The sequence below is a fragment of the Brachionichthys hirsutus genome, chromosome 11, assembly GCF_040956055.1.
Source record: "Brachionichthys hirsutus isolate HB-005 chromosome 11, CSIRO-AGI_Bhir_v1, whole genome shotgun sequence".
In the NCBI taxonomy this organism is placed as follows: domain Eukaryota; kingdom Metazoa; phylum Chordata; class Actinopteri; order Lophiiformes; family Brachionichthyidae; genus Brachionichthys; species Brachionichthys hirsutus.
The window spans coordinates 5,524,013-5,540,017 of NC_090907.1; the positions used below are offsets into that span (position 1 = coordinate 5,524,013).

General features: G+C 44.3%; 1 protein-coding gene across 1 annotated transcript; it reads right to left on the reverse strand.

The window, feature by feature from the left end:
- Positions 1–834: 834 nt before the first annotated feature.
- slc1a5 (solute carrier family 1 member 5) lies at positions 835–11,306 on the reverse strand. Its single transcript, XM_068745157.1, has 8 exons — positions 9,995–11,306; positions 5,849–5,891; positions 5,685–5,753; positions 5,409–5,575; positions 5,048–5,281; positions 4,700–4,894; positions 3,541–3,675; positions 835–3,445 (listed from the first exon to the last, which is right to left on the reverse strand). The coding sequence occupies exons 1-8, from the start codon at positions 10,498–10,500 to the stop codon at positions 3,217–3,219; spliced, it is 1,578 nt and encodes a 525-aa protein (XP_068601258.1). The 5' UTR covers positions 10,501–11,306; the 3' UTR covers positions 835–3,216.
- Positions 11,307–16,005: the final 4,699 nt, after the last annotated feature.

A 16,005-nucleotide genomic window follows, 5' to 3' on the forward strand; every position in this document is an offset into this window, starting at 1 on the left:
GGCCAGGTGGCAAACCCGAACTCAGTTAATGTGCAGTCCTGATTGCATTGGTTTAACATTAGATGGGGCAATAGAGCTGTGTTAGTCCCAAACTGCCCCCTCTGCTGTCGGTTTGCACGCCGCCTTCAGCCAGATGTCAGGAACCGGTTTTACAGGCGACAACGAGAATGAGACATCACAGGAACGCTGCTTGCTTTGATGAACTTGCCAATAATGATCATGAGTTTTTAGAAAAGCGCTATATAAATAAAATGTATTATTATTATCAAGCAAAGAATTAGATCTTCAAATCATTGAATGGTCTTGCCCCCTCCTACCTCTCTGAGCTTCTTTACCCCCTACATCCCTGCTGGACGCCCGAGTACGAAGCTGAAGTTCAGAGGGGACAGAGCGTTCCGTCGCTGCGACTTAACCCCTGCACATCGGGAAATCCCCGTCACCGTCCGCCTTCAGAGAGACTGAAAACGCACTTTCATTCATTGATATTCTGAGGCGGCCTGGCACTGGCCGTAGGTGCGTTATTGGTTTCTTCTATACTTACATTTAGTATTTTTTATGCTTTAATCTTGCACATGCGCAGCACATTGTGCCAGCTAAGGTTGTTTTAGAATGCTTTATAAATAAAGTTGAGAATTAAGCAATGAGGATTGCTTATGCATTTCTGGGTAAGCAGACACGAGGTCGTGTGATTATTTTTGGCTTCAACCCCCCCCCCCAGCCTGGTTCGTGCCATCTTGTGGCACCTGGGGTTGACTGCAATCACCAAAAAAACACTAGTGTTTCCTTACTCAGTGACAAATGTTAAAAGAGGAAGCAGTAAAAAAAATAATCAGGTGAACATTTTAAGACTTTTAATGTTTAAAATCTGACAGAATATTGAGATTGAAAGCAGGAAATCTGAAGCACAGCACCAATAATGTTTAAAGACAACTATCATATCCAAGCAACAAACTACGGTCCAACCAGACCGAACAGACATCCATACCGCAAATTACAGAGAGGAATGTTATCTTCACACCCATGCAAAAAAAAAAAAAATGCAGTCGGCAGAAATTGGAGTTTTCATGTGTGACTGTAGAGGTAATAAGTCAATGATTTCATAGATAACCGTCACTGCAGATTCTGGAATCGAGTACAAAACACAAGATGCAGTGTTGAATCCATAGAAAAACGTAACTGTTCATTTGACAGTGCCCTGTATCCCAGTCATTTGGTAGCGCTTGAAATGTCTAAAAGACAACATCATATACCGTTACATGTAGATATACAGCATCGCAAAGCTATTTGTGGAAACCGGATCGTTAGTGAGCCCAGGACGACTTGTCTTTTCGCCAGTGCACCAAACATGAAGTCACGCAGGTTTCACAATGTTTGGTGACAAACAACAACAGGAAAGAAAACAAACGCCAAATGGAAGCACCAGCTACATCTGCTACCGAAAACCAAGACTGAAGAACACCATCATTAAACAATAAAATCACCAGTTATTACAAGTCACTGGCAAATATGCCAAGTTGCCGTCATATCAAAAGTCTCAATTTGTATTATTTTGATTTGGGAAATAAAAAAAAAATGTAAAAACAATGAGCCTAAGCATTAACAATAAAAAGGTTTTTGATTGGATAAAGCTGACCATCTCACTTAGGTTTCCAATCGGGGACGAGAACCCGTCACCCACACACGTGAGGACACCACATAATCAAGTTGTTAGTGCCTTTCTGATAAGCTGTGCTTACGGTAACTTAAAATGTAAAATAAAGTTTCATAAAATTTTAAAAAAGCACATCTCCCTGGAAATCTAACGGCTTTCAATGCCTTCTTCCGGCTTGCTGGTTCTGTGATTTCCTTTTTGGTCTCAACAGTACAATCTTGGAGCCACAGTTAAGAACGAAGTCGCGTTCGGTGCGACTGTACGGGGTCCGTCGGAGCGGACCTAAAAGCTCAAAGGCAGTGCGTGTGTGTGTGTGTTGGTGTTCAAGCATTGCAAGTCCGTGAGATCATTTAAATCATATCTTTGGGACATTTCATTCGGTGTGCTACAGATTACACCGAAACTCTTGACGTCGGCACCGTTTGGTTTTTCTCAATGGTTCTGTGCATGAAGCAAAACAGACAAAAAGGTTCTAAAAAAACATTTTCAACCCTCAAATACTATAAATATAATATGATTGTGCATTTTGCCATACACAAATCCTCAGTCACTTTCCATGCACATTAAATGAACACACAAATAGTGCTCAATATACTTTCCACGTGACAAATATTTAACACACAAGGCCGATTCGATCAATCCATTTTCTTGGAGACAGTCTCTAGGCGGAGTAGCGGCTGTAGAGAACTACAGGCGCGTCTCCGCCTTGCGGGTCAGGGGCCTGCTGGAGCCCATCCCAGATAACCACAGAAGAAAGGCGGAGTACACCCTGGATGAGACGCCAGCTCATCGCGGGGATAAGAACCATTATATAAATAAAATAAACGAAATCTGCACCAAAGTGGCCAATCACGTATAACAAAATGCACAAGTGAAGTACCTTTATATTACGAAACTTTCTAAAACATTCACGGCCATATGAGATTTGTTTTTCTGCACAAGAAGTTTGACAAAGATTTTTTTTTAAAAAAGAAAAAAAAAAAACGCTGATACAACAAAAACATTTTCAAAGCATTTGGATTCAGGATGGAGAATATATGCAACATCTTAATCTTGCTAACGGACACGGGGTGTACCAACCTGTACCATGGTCCTTACCTGTGGCGTGCTAATTGCATGAGAAATCTGAGTGTCTAAGCCAGTGAATCCATCCAACCTCCATTCCTCAGCAATGAAAGATCTGGTTCCTTAGCAACACCGAACCTGACTGATAACATCTGGCAGAGGGTTCCTCTGGCCTCTTGACACCGAGATGAACACCTGGTTTACACAACCCGACTACATAATGAAATTCTGGCTTCGAAATTGATGGACAAAAAAACAAAATGCTCGAAGAACTAATTAGCCGAAACAACACAGTAGCTAGACAAATGTGCAATACCTCAGAAAGGAAAGCTGCAATGTGCATGATGTGGATGCTTTAAACCCCCCCCGATCGCTGGGTATGTGGTGAGCATGTTCATCTGCTCTCCACACGCCCGTCCCTCCGGGGAAAAGAGGGACTGGCAGCTGTTTGCAGGGGTTTCAAATAAACAAGAGGATCATTGATGATGTCGGTAGTTGGGCTACAAGACAGACTCAGACGGAGCCGCCTTATCGACCTCTGCATCGCCGTGACCTTTTCTCTCCATGAGCGGCGAGTGTTCCGGAACGGGAGCCCACGGCTCTCCATCCGGCCTGACTTCTGTCAGCTCCGCTACCTCTCCTCGTTTGGCCGATCGATCTTGACAGAACTGCAGGAGGCCGGCTCCGAAAGCGTCGCCCTCTACATTCAGCACCGTGCAGGTACGGTCACTGAAGGTGGACAAAATGGACGCAGTTAGTCTTGTAAGACTAGTTGGAGCATATCGGTAACCGTTAACTGGCAGCGACGAAGGTCTTGTACTCACACGAGCCAGTCGACAGCCAGAATGAGGGAGATGTCATTGGTGGGCAGTCCAACGGCCTCCAATATGATAGCGAGGGTCAACACACCTCCGGCAGGAATGCCTGCTGCTCCAACGCTGGACGCTGTAGCGGTCACGCTAACACATCAAGAGGGAAAGCGGTCGCTGTTTAATTCCAGCCGTGCAGAAGCAAAGCAGCAACATAAACTTTATAGTCATCTTAATCTACCCTAACCCCGACAGACAAAATGGAGGCGTAGCCGCGTCTCCTTCCTCATTTCCTCAACGGCAAAATGAAGGAAAAAGATTTAAACTGAAGTTGAAACACTCCACGATAATGTTTTTAGGTGGATCTTAAGATCACCGACTCGGCCATCCTATTCCTTCTCGCAGATCTGGAACAGTCTGGTATGGGATCCAATAGAAATACACTACAACGGGACACCTCTCGTTTCTCTTTAATTGCCTGACGGATGAATTATTTGCAGTGTCATGACTATTAACAGATTTATAAACTAGGGAGAAAAAATAAAAAGATGATCCAGGCATGATGAAACAAAGATAACGTACGTCATAGTTACCAAATACATTCTTGGTTGATTTAAAGTCTCCCTGCTCGCGAACCAATCAATCGACGGAGGGGGAACAAACGCATCTCTAGATTAGCTAAAACCAAAGCCCGCTGCTTTGGCTCTAATGCAAGCTCGTCTCTTACACTGCGCCCGAGCACGAGGACGACTTTGTGACTCTCCTGCTACATGAAGATTATTCTTCTGCTGAAACACGAGTGTCCAAACCAACCAATCAGAATAATTTACCCCGGAGGGAAACTCCATCAGCAACAGTGCTCCACGCAATAAAATCAGAAATACGAAATCGACATTATGCAAATAGTGCATTATTAGAAATATAAGAAGTATAATATAAAACCTGATAAGCAACAGAAGGTTGCGATGATGCCTTGTATATTTCTCCCAGATATTTATAGTCGTCCACCGAGTGCATGCCCCCCCTGGACGGAAACGGGGGCCACTGGGGACTTTGCCCTCCTGAGGCCTGCGACCAGTTCCTTTGTTCAAAGCCCAAGGAGAAACTTTGAACTCTAAAGGTCGCGAGATGACTTTGTCTTTATTCATGGACTCGCGGTGACTTTGGAACTTACAGGATCGTAATGACTTGGATGAAGTTGAGGGGATAGTTGTTCAGCTGAGCGATAAAAACAGCAGCCACGCACTGGAACAGCGCCGCTCCGTCCATGTTGACGGTCGCCCCGATGGGCAGGATGAAGCGGCTGATGTGCTTGGATACGCCGTTATTTTCCTCCACGCACTTCATCATCAGGGGAAGGGTGGCGGAGCTGGGGGGGCGAAGAACAGGGAAATGTGTATGAAGGCAAACGGCATGTGTGCTTTTAGATCCTTGGTGCATTGATAAGCAGGGAGAACAAACAAGCGTGCGTGTGTGTGTGTGTGTGCGTGCGTGTCTTTATGGTAGCCGGATAATGAATTACCTGGAGGCAGTTCCAAAGGCAGTTGCCAGGGCGGTGAATATTCCCCAGAGGAACGTGTACGGGTTCTTCCTCGTAAACAGCAAGTATATGGCAGGCAGCACTATCAAGCCGTGGATGGCATGTCCAACGACGCAGCACGCGATATACTTCCCCAGACTGGCGAACAGCGAGCCGACATTGTCCATCTCAACGATCTTGCTAGCAACGAGGAACATGATCCCGAGAGGAGCATACCTGCAGCGAGACGAGAGGCACAGGGAAGGGGAAGAGAGGTGAAGGGACGGGACGCGGAACAGGCTTCTCGTGCCGGTCTGTCATCCCTCCCAGCACAGAAAGACGCAGGTCATTTTGTTTTTTTTACCACATGATCCAGGAGACCAGCACCATGGTGGCCTCGTTGAAGGAGTTGAAGAACTTAATGAGGATCTCTCCTTCCTCCCCGAGCTTCCTCAAAGCCACGCCGAACACGATGGCAAAGACAACCAGACCGAGAATATTCATCCCGTCCTGATCTGTTCCGAAGGGCACCTGGCATGCAAGTCAAAAAAAAAAAAAAAAAAGGGTCAGGACGCATGCATCATCGACCGACCGACACGTACAGGACAGTGTTCTTACACCACGTGTTATGTTACCTCACCTTTTCCACTGTGACGTTGAGGTTTCCATCGGTGGCATTCTTGGTAACCAGTTTGTAGCTGGTTGCATACTGGATAGGGGGGGGCGGGGGGGTAACAAGCTTAGTAGACTAAGCAAACGTATAAATATTTCCTTTAAATGCGTTTGAAATCATACAGCGCTCACCGATTCAAAGGCAGCAGACACCAGGTTGGAGGGGAAAATGTTCCTGTGGGGAGAGAGAGAGAGAAGAGAACAATTCAACCAGATGACGTCTCTCCCTTTGAAAGGACGTGGATATAATTAGAAGCGCATAAATGGCATGTTTGAGAGTTTAAGCGATGAACTTAAAACAATCTCCCGGGGCCTTGTTGTCATTCCTCCTGCGCACGCGGTGTGATAAAGCGATATGGAATGGGAGAACTCGACTGGCCTCTTTTTAGATCAAAGTATTTCTGATGATTTTTTTTTTGTGCTCACCAGATTAAAGCAATTATAAATGAACTCGGGGTTTCAGAACTACTATTTATACAGCTATGTAAAGGTTTATGCTTCCATTTTACGGCCTCCTCTCTTTAATGATCTCCCATAGACGGATCGCATGGTCGATCATGTGGAAAAAAAACACGAGAATTTCATTATTTATATCCTCCCTTGTCTCCGCCCCTTATCTGTTATATAATCTTCCCCAGCGTCTACATTCATTCCCTCCGGAACACATTCAACTCTTGCATTCCTGAAACCCCGTTATTCACCTCCCCGTAATAAACTTAAGACTAATAAGGCATTCACTTATTATTTCTTTTCATCCATTAATTCCATTTCAGTGGAACTACAGCGCGTCAGGTTTTAAAGTCATGCGACTGCCTGACTGACCTGAGAGCACGGGATACGCAACTGGATCACGAGTCGAATGCTAGTTTGTGCTGCCAAGTAGCATTGCAAAATATTAAATTGTTGAATACAGCAACATGATAAAACAAGAGTCCACAGAGCCCTGAACGGCAGAATGGAGCATTTTACTTCAGCAGTACAGACCAGACTTATCTCTGACAGATGTGTTTTTGTACAAGTATGAGGGGAAACGAGACACGATCACAACAGTGTGAGATGTTTAGTAATTTAACCTACCATAAAAGTATTCATATTTAGTATTTCCTGTTGCACTGGTCCAAAGTGAAAAAAAGTACCTTATTTACTCGTTGAATGTTCAAGCTTCGCCACAGAAGTGCTCTGTTTAAGACTTAAATGTTGAACTAAGATGATAAAATTAAAAATAAGGGACATCCTGGATCCATTTCTTATTCATACATTATAGACGCATCGGATCGGGATGCGGTACGGGTTCAAAATCAAATGATTCGGACTCTGGGGCAAAAAAACTAATAACATCGCTGCCCAATTAGTTTTTTTATAGCCTACGCCATTCCAATCTATTTAAAACGCATGTGTGGACGGAGTGAGTTTAAACTGCAGCCGTATCGTTTATTGCCAACGTTAAATATGTGGAACTTAATCTCATCTCATTCACGGCTGCCATCTGTGTGGTTCATATGAGCAAGCTAACGTCACACCATTCTCTCATCTCTTTAGGGTCCTTGTTGTCGAGTACCACCAAAAGCATTCCAGGGGAAAACAGCAGACTTCATGCATGAAGCATTTTAAACGACAGCGCGGGCGTCAGAACTGCTGAAAGACAGAAATAGGCATCAATTCAGAAGTGACTTTAAAAATAGATAAAGCGCAGATGACTGGACTTCATAAGATCCTCTCCCATATTACAGGCGGGTCATCTTATGACCAGTACTCTGGAAACGAATAGCCTCATCCTTCCCAGAACCGGCCTCCCTTGGTGACACGCGTTGGACTCAACATAGCCGAGGTGCAGTCATCTACCGTTTCAGGAGAGGAAGCCAAATGCGACAACTGGCAGCTTCCCGTTCCATTGCGTAACGGAATGACTTGCTTCTGTCACTTTAAAATAGGTGCACTACTTGTTGAAAAAAAAAAACTAGGTTACCGGTAGTAGTTATGTAAAATGAACAGTTTTATCAGCGCCAACTGCTGCGACAATATTTAATTTGAAGGTCGTGGCTGGCTAGTTTATCAGCAAACCAAAAAAAAAGTAAAGAAAATGTATTTTAAGTTAAAACTAAAAATCAAATTATTCAAATAACTGGTAGCATCAGAGGTATTATTCAAGGATACAGAGAACACTCCACCCTGAAATACTCAAAGGATGTATAAAATTAAAAAAGGGAGGATGAATAAAGTCAAAGTTTAATCAATCCCACAGGAAGTCGTGACCTCAACATGGAGAATGGCGATTTTTGCCAAACGCGGGAAACTATGACTGTTATGAGCAGGGGGCAAGGGGGGGGGGGGGGGGTGCACGTTGCAATTATGACAAATCGGCTTCTTGGAAGGACCGCCTAAATTGTTCTGATGATTTTAGAAAGCCGAGAAGTCCTGGCCGATGGGGTTAATCATCCACGATTGAATGAGAGCGCACACAAAGGGTACGTAATAAGGACCGTCAACCAGGATACAGAGGAGTGGCTCCAGTCAAAGGCAAACACGTTACACGTACCGTTAAGCAGGAACGGCCTTTTGAAGCAAGCGTGCGCCTGAACAATGATCAGACCGCTTCTACGATGCGATGAACAGCCAATCAGCCAAAAGCACCAGGCTGTCAAAGCCAACCCCCCCGTTCAATTAGTTGAACGGGGAAATCTAGTTTAATGATAAACTTGCTCCACAAGTTAAACTCGTACAAAGCGCTCAATAGCTCAGCTATTGGACCCGCTGTCGGTGCGTTCCAGCATATCTGTCAATCATGGCAGAAATGTTGGACTTTCAAAAGAATGATCCAGTTCAAAAAACAGACTGTTTAATAACACGTGTCCCAGATGTTCTGTTTGAATAGGGAATTTCCTCCTAGATATACATTTTATACAGAATGGCTCATATTCAGGATTATGAATGCAATGGCCAGTTCTAACCCAGAGAAGAGAGTCAATCCAGAACCAAAACTAACATTCGGAATCAAAACCAGAAAAATCCAACTAAAACCCAACGCTACAAATGACCGCTCCCTTTGAAACAAACGCCCCCCCCTTAAATGAAATCTACAAGAACACAGCTGGAGGCAACAGCATCTGGATCTGGAAGCAAGGCAATCCAACAGACAAGTCAGCTGATAATAATAATTCAAGATGCGCTCTGTTTAACCGTGAATGTCACACACTCACACACACACACACGCACATTGTAGTGACCGACAATGTGTTTAAGGTTTAATACACTTTAATAATGGTGCACTGATCTAATGAATAGGATGTCGGCTCAGACAAGCAAGATCATCAGGTCACTAAAGTTCGGCGGTAAAAGCACATCTGTAAACGAGGAAAACCGCTGCGTCATAAAACATGTTGTGTAAGACGGTAATAAAAAGGCTTTGACGTCACCCTAGTTTAATCTCCCGGTCAATTCTTCGTCCACGGGCGCCCTCCCTTTATTTCTCCGTAGACAATGTGATTCATGAAACACCCAAAAACACAATGTGACGTCAAAGAAGAGCCGCCTGGACCAGAAACGGGCTTCACTTCTAAACCGTTTTCATCATCAAGCAAGAGAAAACTAGAAACGAATCGGAACCATGTTAATGAATACATATAACCGTTTTACATTTTCAAACAGAAAACCGATTTGAGGTCAATAGCAAGAGCAAACCGTTGCAATAGAAAAATCTGAATTCAATATTCAAAAATGTATCTTTATTGATTCCCCATGTGACACGTTTAACATAATAAACCTGAGCCACGTCTGATCTACAAATCGCTTTCCAAATAATTATTTTTGGTACTTTCAAGATCATTTTTTACATTTATAAATGGCGAAAATACAGCAATAGTTTTTATCTTCCTCCTTTGATATCGTAGAATGTTATTTTGTGACGTCTGAATGTTTTTTGGCGCGTTAATTTAATAGCGCATCCGGTTCAGTTTAAAGAAAAAACATGTTTATAGACAGAGGAATGGAAAGCGTCTTAGCAAATAAATAATAATTAAAAATAGCATTACGCGCATGCGACCAATTTTGGCGCGCACATGCAACAACACTGGAGCCGCAAGTCCAAAATGTGAAATTAAAAAAATTGTGTCGCAAATGACTAAAACCGGGCGGATAACGGACACCGGTCGCCTCACCGGACAGTGTGACGTCAGAGAGAGCGCTGACGAGCTGATGCAACGACGTATCACCATTACAGGGCGCGAACTACGCGACGCACGCGCGTGCACTAAACAGCAGCTTCATCGGCAGGTAACTCACCTGATCAAGTCCAAGAAGGAGTCCACCACGTCTTTGGGTTCCGGGACGCCGCCGTCATCCAGCGATTGGATCTTGGTTATGGGCACCGAACCCGGGTTGACGATGAAAGCCATCACGACCCCGATGGAGGAGGCGATCAGCGTGGTGACCAAGAAGAAGAGCATGGCCCAGCCGCCGAGCTTCCCCAGCGCTTTGGGGTCGATGCTGGCGGCCCCGGACACCAGGCTGCACACCACCAGCGGGATGATGATCATCTTCAGCAGCCGGATGAGCAGCTCGCCCGGGAAGCCGATGTAGATGATCTGGGTCCTGGAGAGCGTCGCGTTGCGCACGGCGAGGCCGATCAACACGCCGATGATGACCCCGGCCACGGTGAGGATCACCAGCAGGTTGGCCCGGACGATCCGTTTCACCCGCCGGGACAGCGGCTCGGGGCTCGGCAGCCCGTTGGTGAACACGTCGCCGTTGGACGTCCGCACTTCTTCCAAGTCCATTTTCTCAGCCATTTTCACGCGTAAAGTTAATGTAGTTGCACCAAGACAGCAAATTATTCCTTTAAAAGCTGCTGAATGTGGCGGGACGGACCTTCAAAGACGACTAAAGCGAGAGACGCGGGGGACTCCTTCCCGCAGCAACATGGAGCCCGTCGCGCGTCCAGCGCTTCTTTTTCTACCGAGACAAGCTAAGCCACGCCCCGTGCTGTGACGTCTGGCGTGGGGGGGCGCGGCTAAAATGATGCAATAGGGAATTTCATTTCAATATCATTTCCATTACGTTTAAACCTATATTATAGTTCGTGTCACTTATATATAAATGTATTTCGAGTGTCCAACTGTCTCAATATAACTGTAAAATAAGAGCACAAGATTGTTGATGTTGCCTAGCAGCACGGGCAATATTCCCTCATTGACTTCCACATTCCACATAATTCTCAGGCGCCGATATGCTAAGCTGGTTAGCATGAGCTGGGGCGCAGAGGAACTGTCATTGGACTTTGATGTGACCCCCCTCCTCTGTCTGTTTGTTTGAGCTCCACTCAAGAACCAATCCAGCATTGTTAATGTAGTTAAAACATCCCAGGGTGATGCGTGTGGAGCCACAAGAGCAGCAATAACATTGGCGTAGCATCTGGCGGGCGCATTGATGTTCAAGACTGAGGAGCAGGACTTCTTTAGGGAAATGAAAACATGAATTCATGTAATAATTGCTGTTTCTTCTGGAGTTTTTCAGGGAGCGGGGCGTCTAAAACAATTGAGAAGAATGAAAGTGGGAGTTGGTAACAAGCCAAAGAGAGTATTAAATATACTTTATTTGTGAGGATTGCATCAGACTCTCATTGTCTCAGATACTAGGGCCTTGCAGGGGGTCCAAGAAAGCCAGGTGTTGGTTTACATTCAGACGCAGTCCAAACCCATGTCAAACAGGATCCCACTGGTAGAACTTTGTGGGAAATGCACCTTGACCAACAGAAAACTCCCACAGGACCAGAACTGCGGCTGGCGGGAGGCTATCCCCTAAGTGCTGTCTTTGTTATGTCAAGCGTGTTCTTTGTTCCCTCCGACTGTGAGAACGATTGTAGGAATCACAGTGAAATACAGAACAAGATCGCCGGTCAAACCCACAGGCCCACGAGAGCACAGTTTTTAGAGAGTGGGCCCCATTTATAAAAACACATATCTCAAACACACACACACACACACACACGTTCATACAAAACAACACACAACTAGATTTCAGCTTGCAGGGTTGATTTTTGGTTTTAAATATTCCCTTCTTACATGGTGCACAAAACTTGAAGACTACCACCAACCAGTCGTTTATCAGTCGTGCAAGAGGAAAACATATTTCAGTAACGGCGGTTTTACAAAAAGCTGCAGCCTCCGGTGAACATACCCCGATGTTCAAGCCAGTCTCGTGGGAATCTGTCGGACAGTTTACGTGTAACTGGTGATTAAACCCGTCCACAAATCCTTATCTCGCAATGGTCAAAGAGATAAAAACATTGCATTTGGCAACTTCATTTTCTGCAGATCAACTTCAAACTGAAATGGGCTCTCTCTTGCTTCATGGCCAACTGTTCTGCACAGTTTCCTCAAAATTCATCTGCGAAATTAATAATAAAAAAAAACCTTAACCAGCGGTAACAACAATATCCATAAAAACATCTTCCTCTGTTACTTGAATTCTTTCTGCACTTAATCGTACGCCTGCAGGTGTTCATTATCAATCTGCTATTGCATGCTTTATTTCTAATTGGTTACTACTTGATGAGGTACCTGAACAAAGGCACACAGGTAAACAAGTGTCTTGTGAGCTCTGAAACTGGGCCATGGGGGGGGGGGGGTCATGCTGGACAACTACATTCATCGCTCTCAAGTATCGTGAGAGCGCAACTGAATGACAAAGGAAACACAAAGGTGGAGCCAGAATGGAAACCGCACACCGTGTTTTAACTCACCATTCCTGTAGCTGCTTACCTTTTATTTATTTTGTCAGCTGTTAAGATGAGGTAGTCTTCTAGCGGCAGCACGAAGAGGCTTTCATCGAATCAACACATTCTCACCTGAAGGCGGCTGGGCCACCTTTGTGCTTTGTTAGCCTGTTTACTCCCCCACAGTGTCCGTGAATTGGGTGCATACAAGAAAGATGCTGTGTCATGATGACATGATCAAACGTCCGACTAAAAGGACGCAGGTGAGAGGAAATGAAGTCGCGAGGAAGGACAAAATCCTTCTCCACATCCCCGTTTTCGAAAGTATTGAACTATATTTTCATCTCTTACAACAATGTGACCTGCCGTTAAAGCCTCGTGGAACCGTCAGAGGGATTCAGATGTTCTTCCGTCCTCAGGGTGACGTGTAAAAAACGCTCTCATCATGCCATCAAATGTTAATTTGTCCACCACACTCATTTATAATCAAACACCTTGAAAAATGGCATCCTTGATTTCCTGAACTGTAAATTCAAAGTAGCAAACAATGCTAGACCTAAATAGCTGACAAATAGTTGATTGGTATGAGTACTACACACTGCAAACTATTTATAGGATAGTCATGTGGGATTAAAATATACAGTTCTGTTCTGTACACACAGCATGTATTCAATGTCCTGAAAGCGGCGCCCCAGGACTCATCTTGAGGTTCCTTCATTCCCTCATTTTCACATATTTATTTAAAGGGCGCTCAACATGGGAACGTTTTTCCATAGTCTCGCTGAATGAATTCAAAAGCCCATCATGCCATTGTGATTTGTAACTTTGGGCTTTATACATAAAACCAACCACGTGTTGGCAGCTGTTTGGGGGCTACTCATGCTCCTCCCCTTCTCTTGTTTAAACCCAACACAATTGGCTTGTGGTAAGGCTCAGCTCAAGGAGCGAGCGATCTTTGAAATGTTGAACGGGGGGGGGGAGTTTTTGACAAGAGGTAAATTACTTATAATTACTGTGATAAGGGCCTAAATACAATCATTTTATTGCACCCTGTCCCATGCAGGGAACATGAACGAGTCGCATTGCAGCCTTAGTTCCACCACTTATGGAAACAACTTGCAAATATATTATCATCGGACCGTGAAAGCAAAAAACAAAAAAACTCAAATGTGTCTGTCTTCCATCTGTACATATATAAACATACGTACTAGGGCTTTAGATGGTAATCCCTTCTGAAGTGGGAAATGCGGCGACTTGTAGGCTAAAAACACTCTCAACACAATCTACAGGGAACATTTAGTCCTGGGCGGGACCAACCAGACCTCAGAGCTCTGATTTGCTGAGGGCAGCACGCCCTTCTTACCACACCCCCGTTCTCTTCCCACTGCTCTCCTCGGTTTAGATGCCTGCAGTCTGTCACTGAGAGAAATACTGATGTAGTAAGGCGTGGAGGAGATCAGAGCTTTTCTCTTCTCAGCAGCCCACACCGCTCTCTTTCTTTTGTTGTGTACCTCCGACTCTGTTCCTGTTGAGTAGTTTCCTTTGTGTAGCTCAGGGCTGACTGAGTCTAAACAGCAAACAGCATGAGAGAAAAGACAATTGCTTCTGCGAATTTTAAACCAACAAAACAGCTTAAATATATACCTGTAATCTAATAAAGGCACCAACGCCAGCGTTTGTATTTGAGATGAAGCATGTCGCTTGTCATGAAAGTGTTTTTTTTTCTAAATGGATTGTACCAAAGTGTGTTCTCTGCAGATCCAATGTTAGTTAACCCATAAATGTGAGGGATGTCTGATCAAGTGGTATCACAATAGTTTGTGCATTAAAAACCAAAACAACTAAAACTCCCTCTAATATTAAGGGTTATTCCAAATGGGTGTATCTAGAAATGGTCACTGCTGTACATTTAGTTAAGCTGCTAGTAATTAAAGATAATATATGTGACTTTTTTATTTAATAAAATAAAAATAAAAAAGACGGCACTGGATAATCTAAAATGATTCCAACCACTTTCAGTTCCAGAGGAATCTGTAATATTATTGAAGGTATAGCTTCCAGGAAAGAGTCAGGAGGTGAGGACAGAATTCAGGGGACACAACGACTCACATGAGCCGTTGCTGCTTCTCTGTGGCCTAAAATAACAGTTATTGTTGTCGCTGAATCAGTCTTAACTGAATGAACGTACATTTAATCCTTTAAAAGTCACCATAGCGTTATGTTGTCATGGAGAAAACTGAGCAGGGCCTTGGAGGGCGTTGAACACTGTGATAAAAGGACGTCATAGGTTTAATAGTTTGTACACACAGCTGTGCATGTGACTGCAGGTATTTGTTCAGTGTGTGTGTGTGTGTGCTATATTATTTATATATGCATACTCCACATATGGCAAATTCTTATGGCAAGTAGCTGGTTGCATCTGCTCCTGTTCAGAATGGAGGTCATCGAGCTGCATAAACACGTTTGCAGGCGATTTGATAGGTGGAGGTGTGGCCAGTATGTTTACGGTGTCTTGCATGCGGGCGTCTGGGTAACTGTCCTTCTCATGACCTTGAGAAACGTATTGTACAACAAACACTCCTGAAATGATTACGGACATGCAAAAGCGTGCCTGCAGCTCAGGAGGGCATGCCGGTTAATGGGAGAAGACAAAGAAAGGCATTTTCTAAATTAGAGGCATGACGTGAATTTTGGAGCCGCGTACGAGGACAGATCCGTAGGACTTACAAGGAAGTGTCTCACGAGTAAAAGTCATTTTATTTCTTTGTCTCGGGGATGAAACTCTATTGCATTGTGTTCTTTCTGCATCGGCCCTTCCCATCGCAGACGAAAACCTGTTTGTTCAGTTGGTCGTCCCTAATCCATTCAGCTGTGGAAGATGCGTTTTCAGTGTTTAACTTGTACGTGCGCCTCTTCTCCTCTATCATAGCTCAATTTAGCGTTGACTTATTCTTCTTCTGGCATTGTGAACTGCTGACGGGACGCTTCGCACCAACAGGTAACTTGTTTGAAGCGAGTCTGGCAGGTTTTTGGTTAAACACCAACTGAGGTCACGAGGCTGACATTCGATCGACAATCATCTGTCCTTCGGCAGTCTTAGATTTTCTCTCCATCTCATAAAAAACGACTTTTCTTTGTAACAAGCAGATCGAGTTATTTGCTGAGGATCAGTTGAACCATGATATTCCCGACTTTTTCCTCAGGACATACCGCAGTCTCATTTATTCCTGTAGTAGCTAGTATAAAGTTATGGGTTAAAGTAAGACATTGTTGATCTTTGTCTTTATTCTCTCAATATATTCAGTCAAATCAGGTTGATTATCTCTATGCTGCTCCTCTCCCTTTACTCTCATCTCCTCCAAAACCTGGAGCCCTAATAAAATGGAACAGTCTCTAATTCCTGAATGATCCCCTTCATAATCCCTCAGTGGATCCACAGATAACTTGTCATATTAGATAGGGGGGTGGAAGGGTTTAAATTTAAACCACGATGGGAGCTGATGGAGTTGCTTCCTAAAATTTCATTAGTCGGAGCTATTCAAGGATTCTGTTTTAAATAAAAACTCAGCAGGAGGCGTTC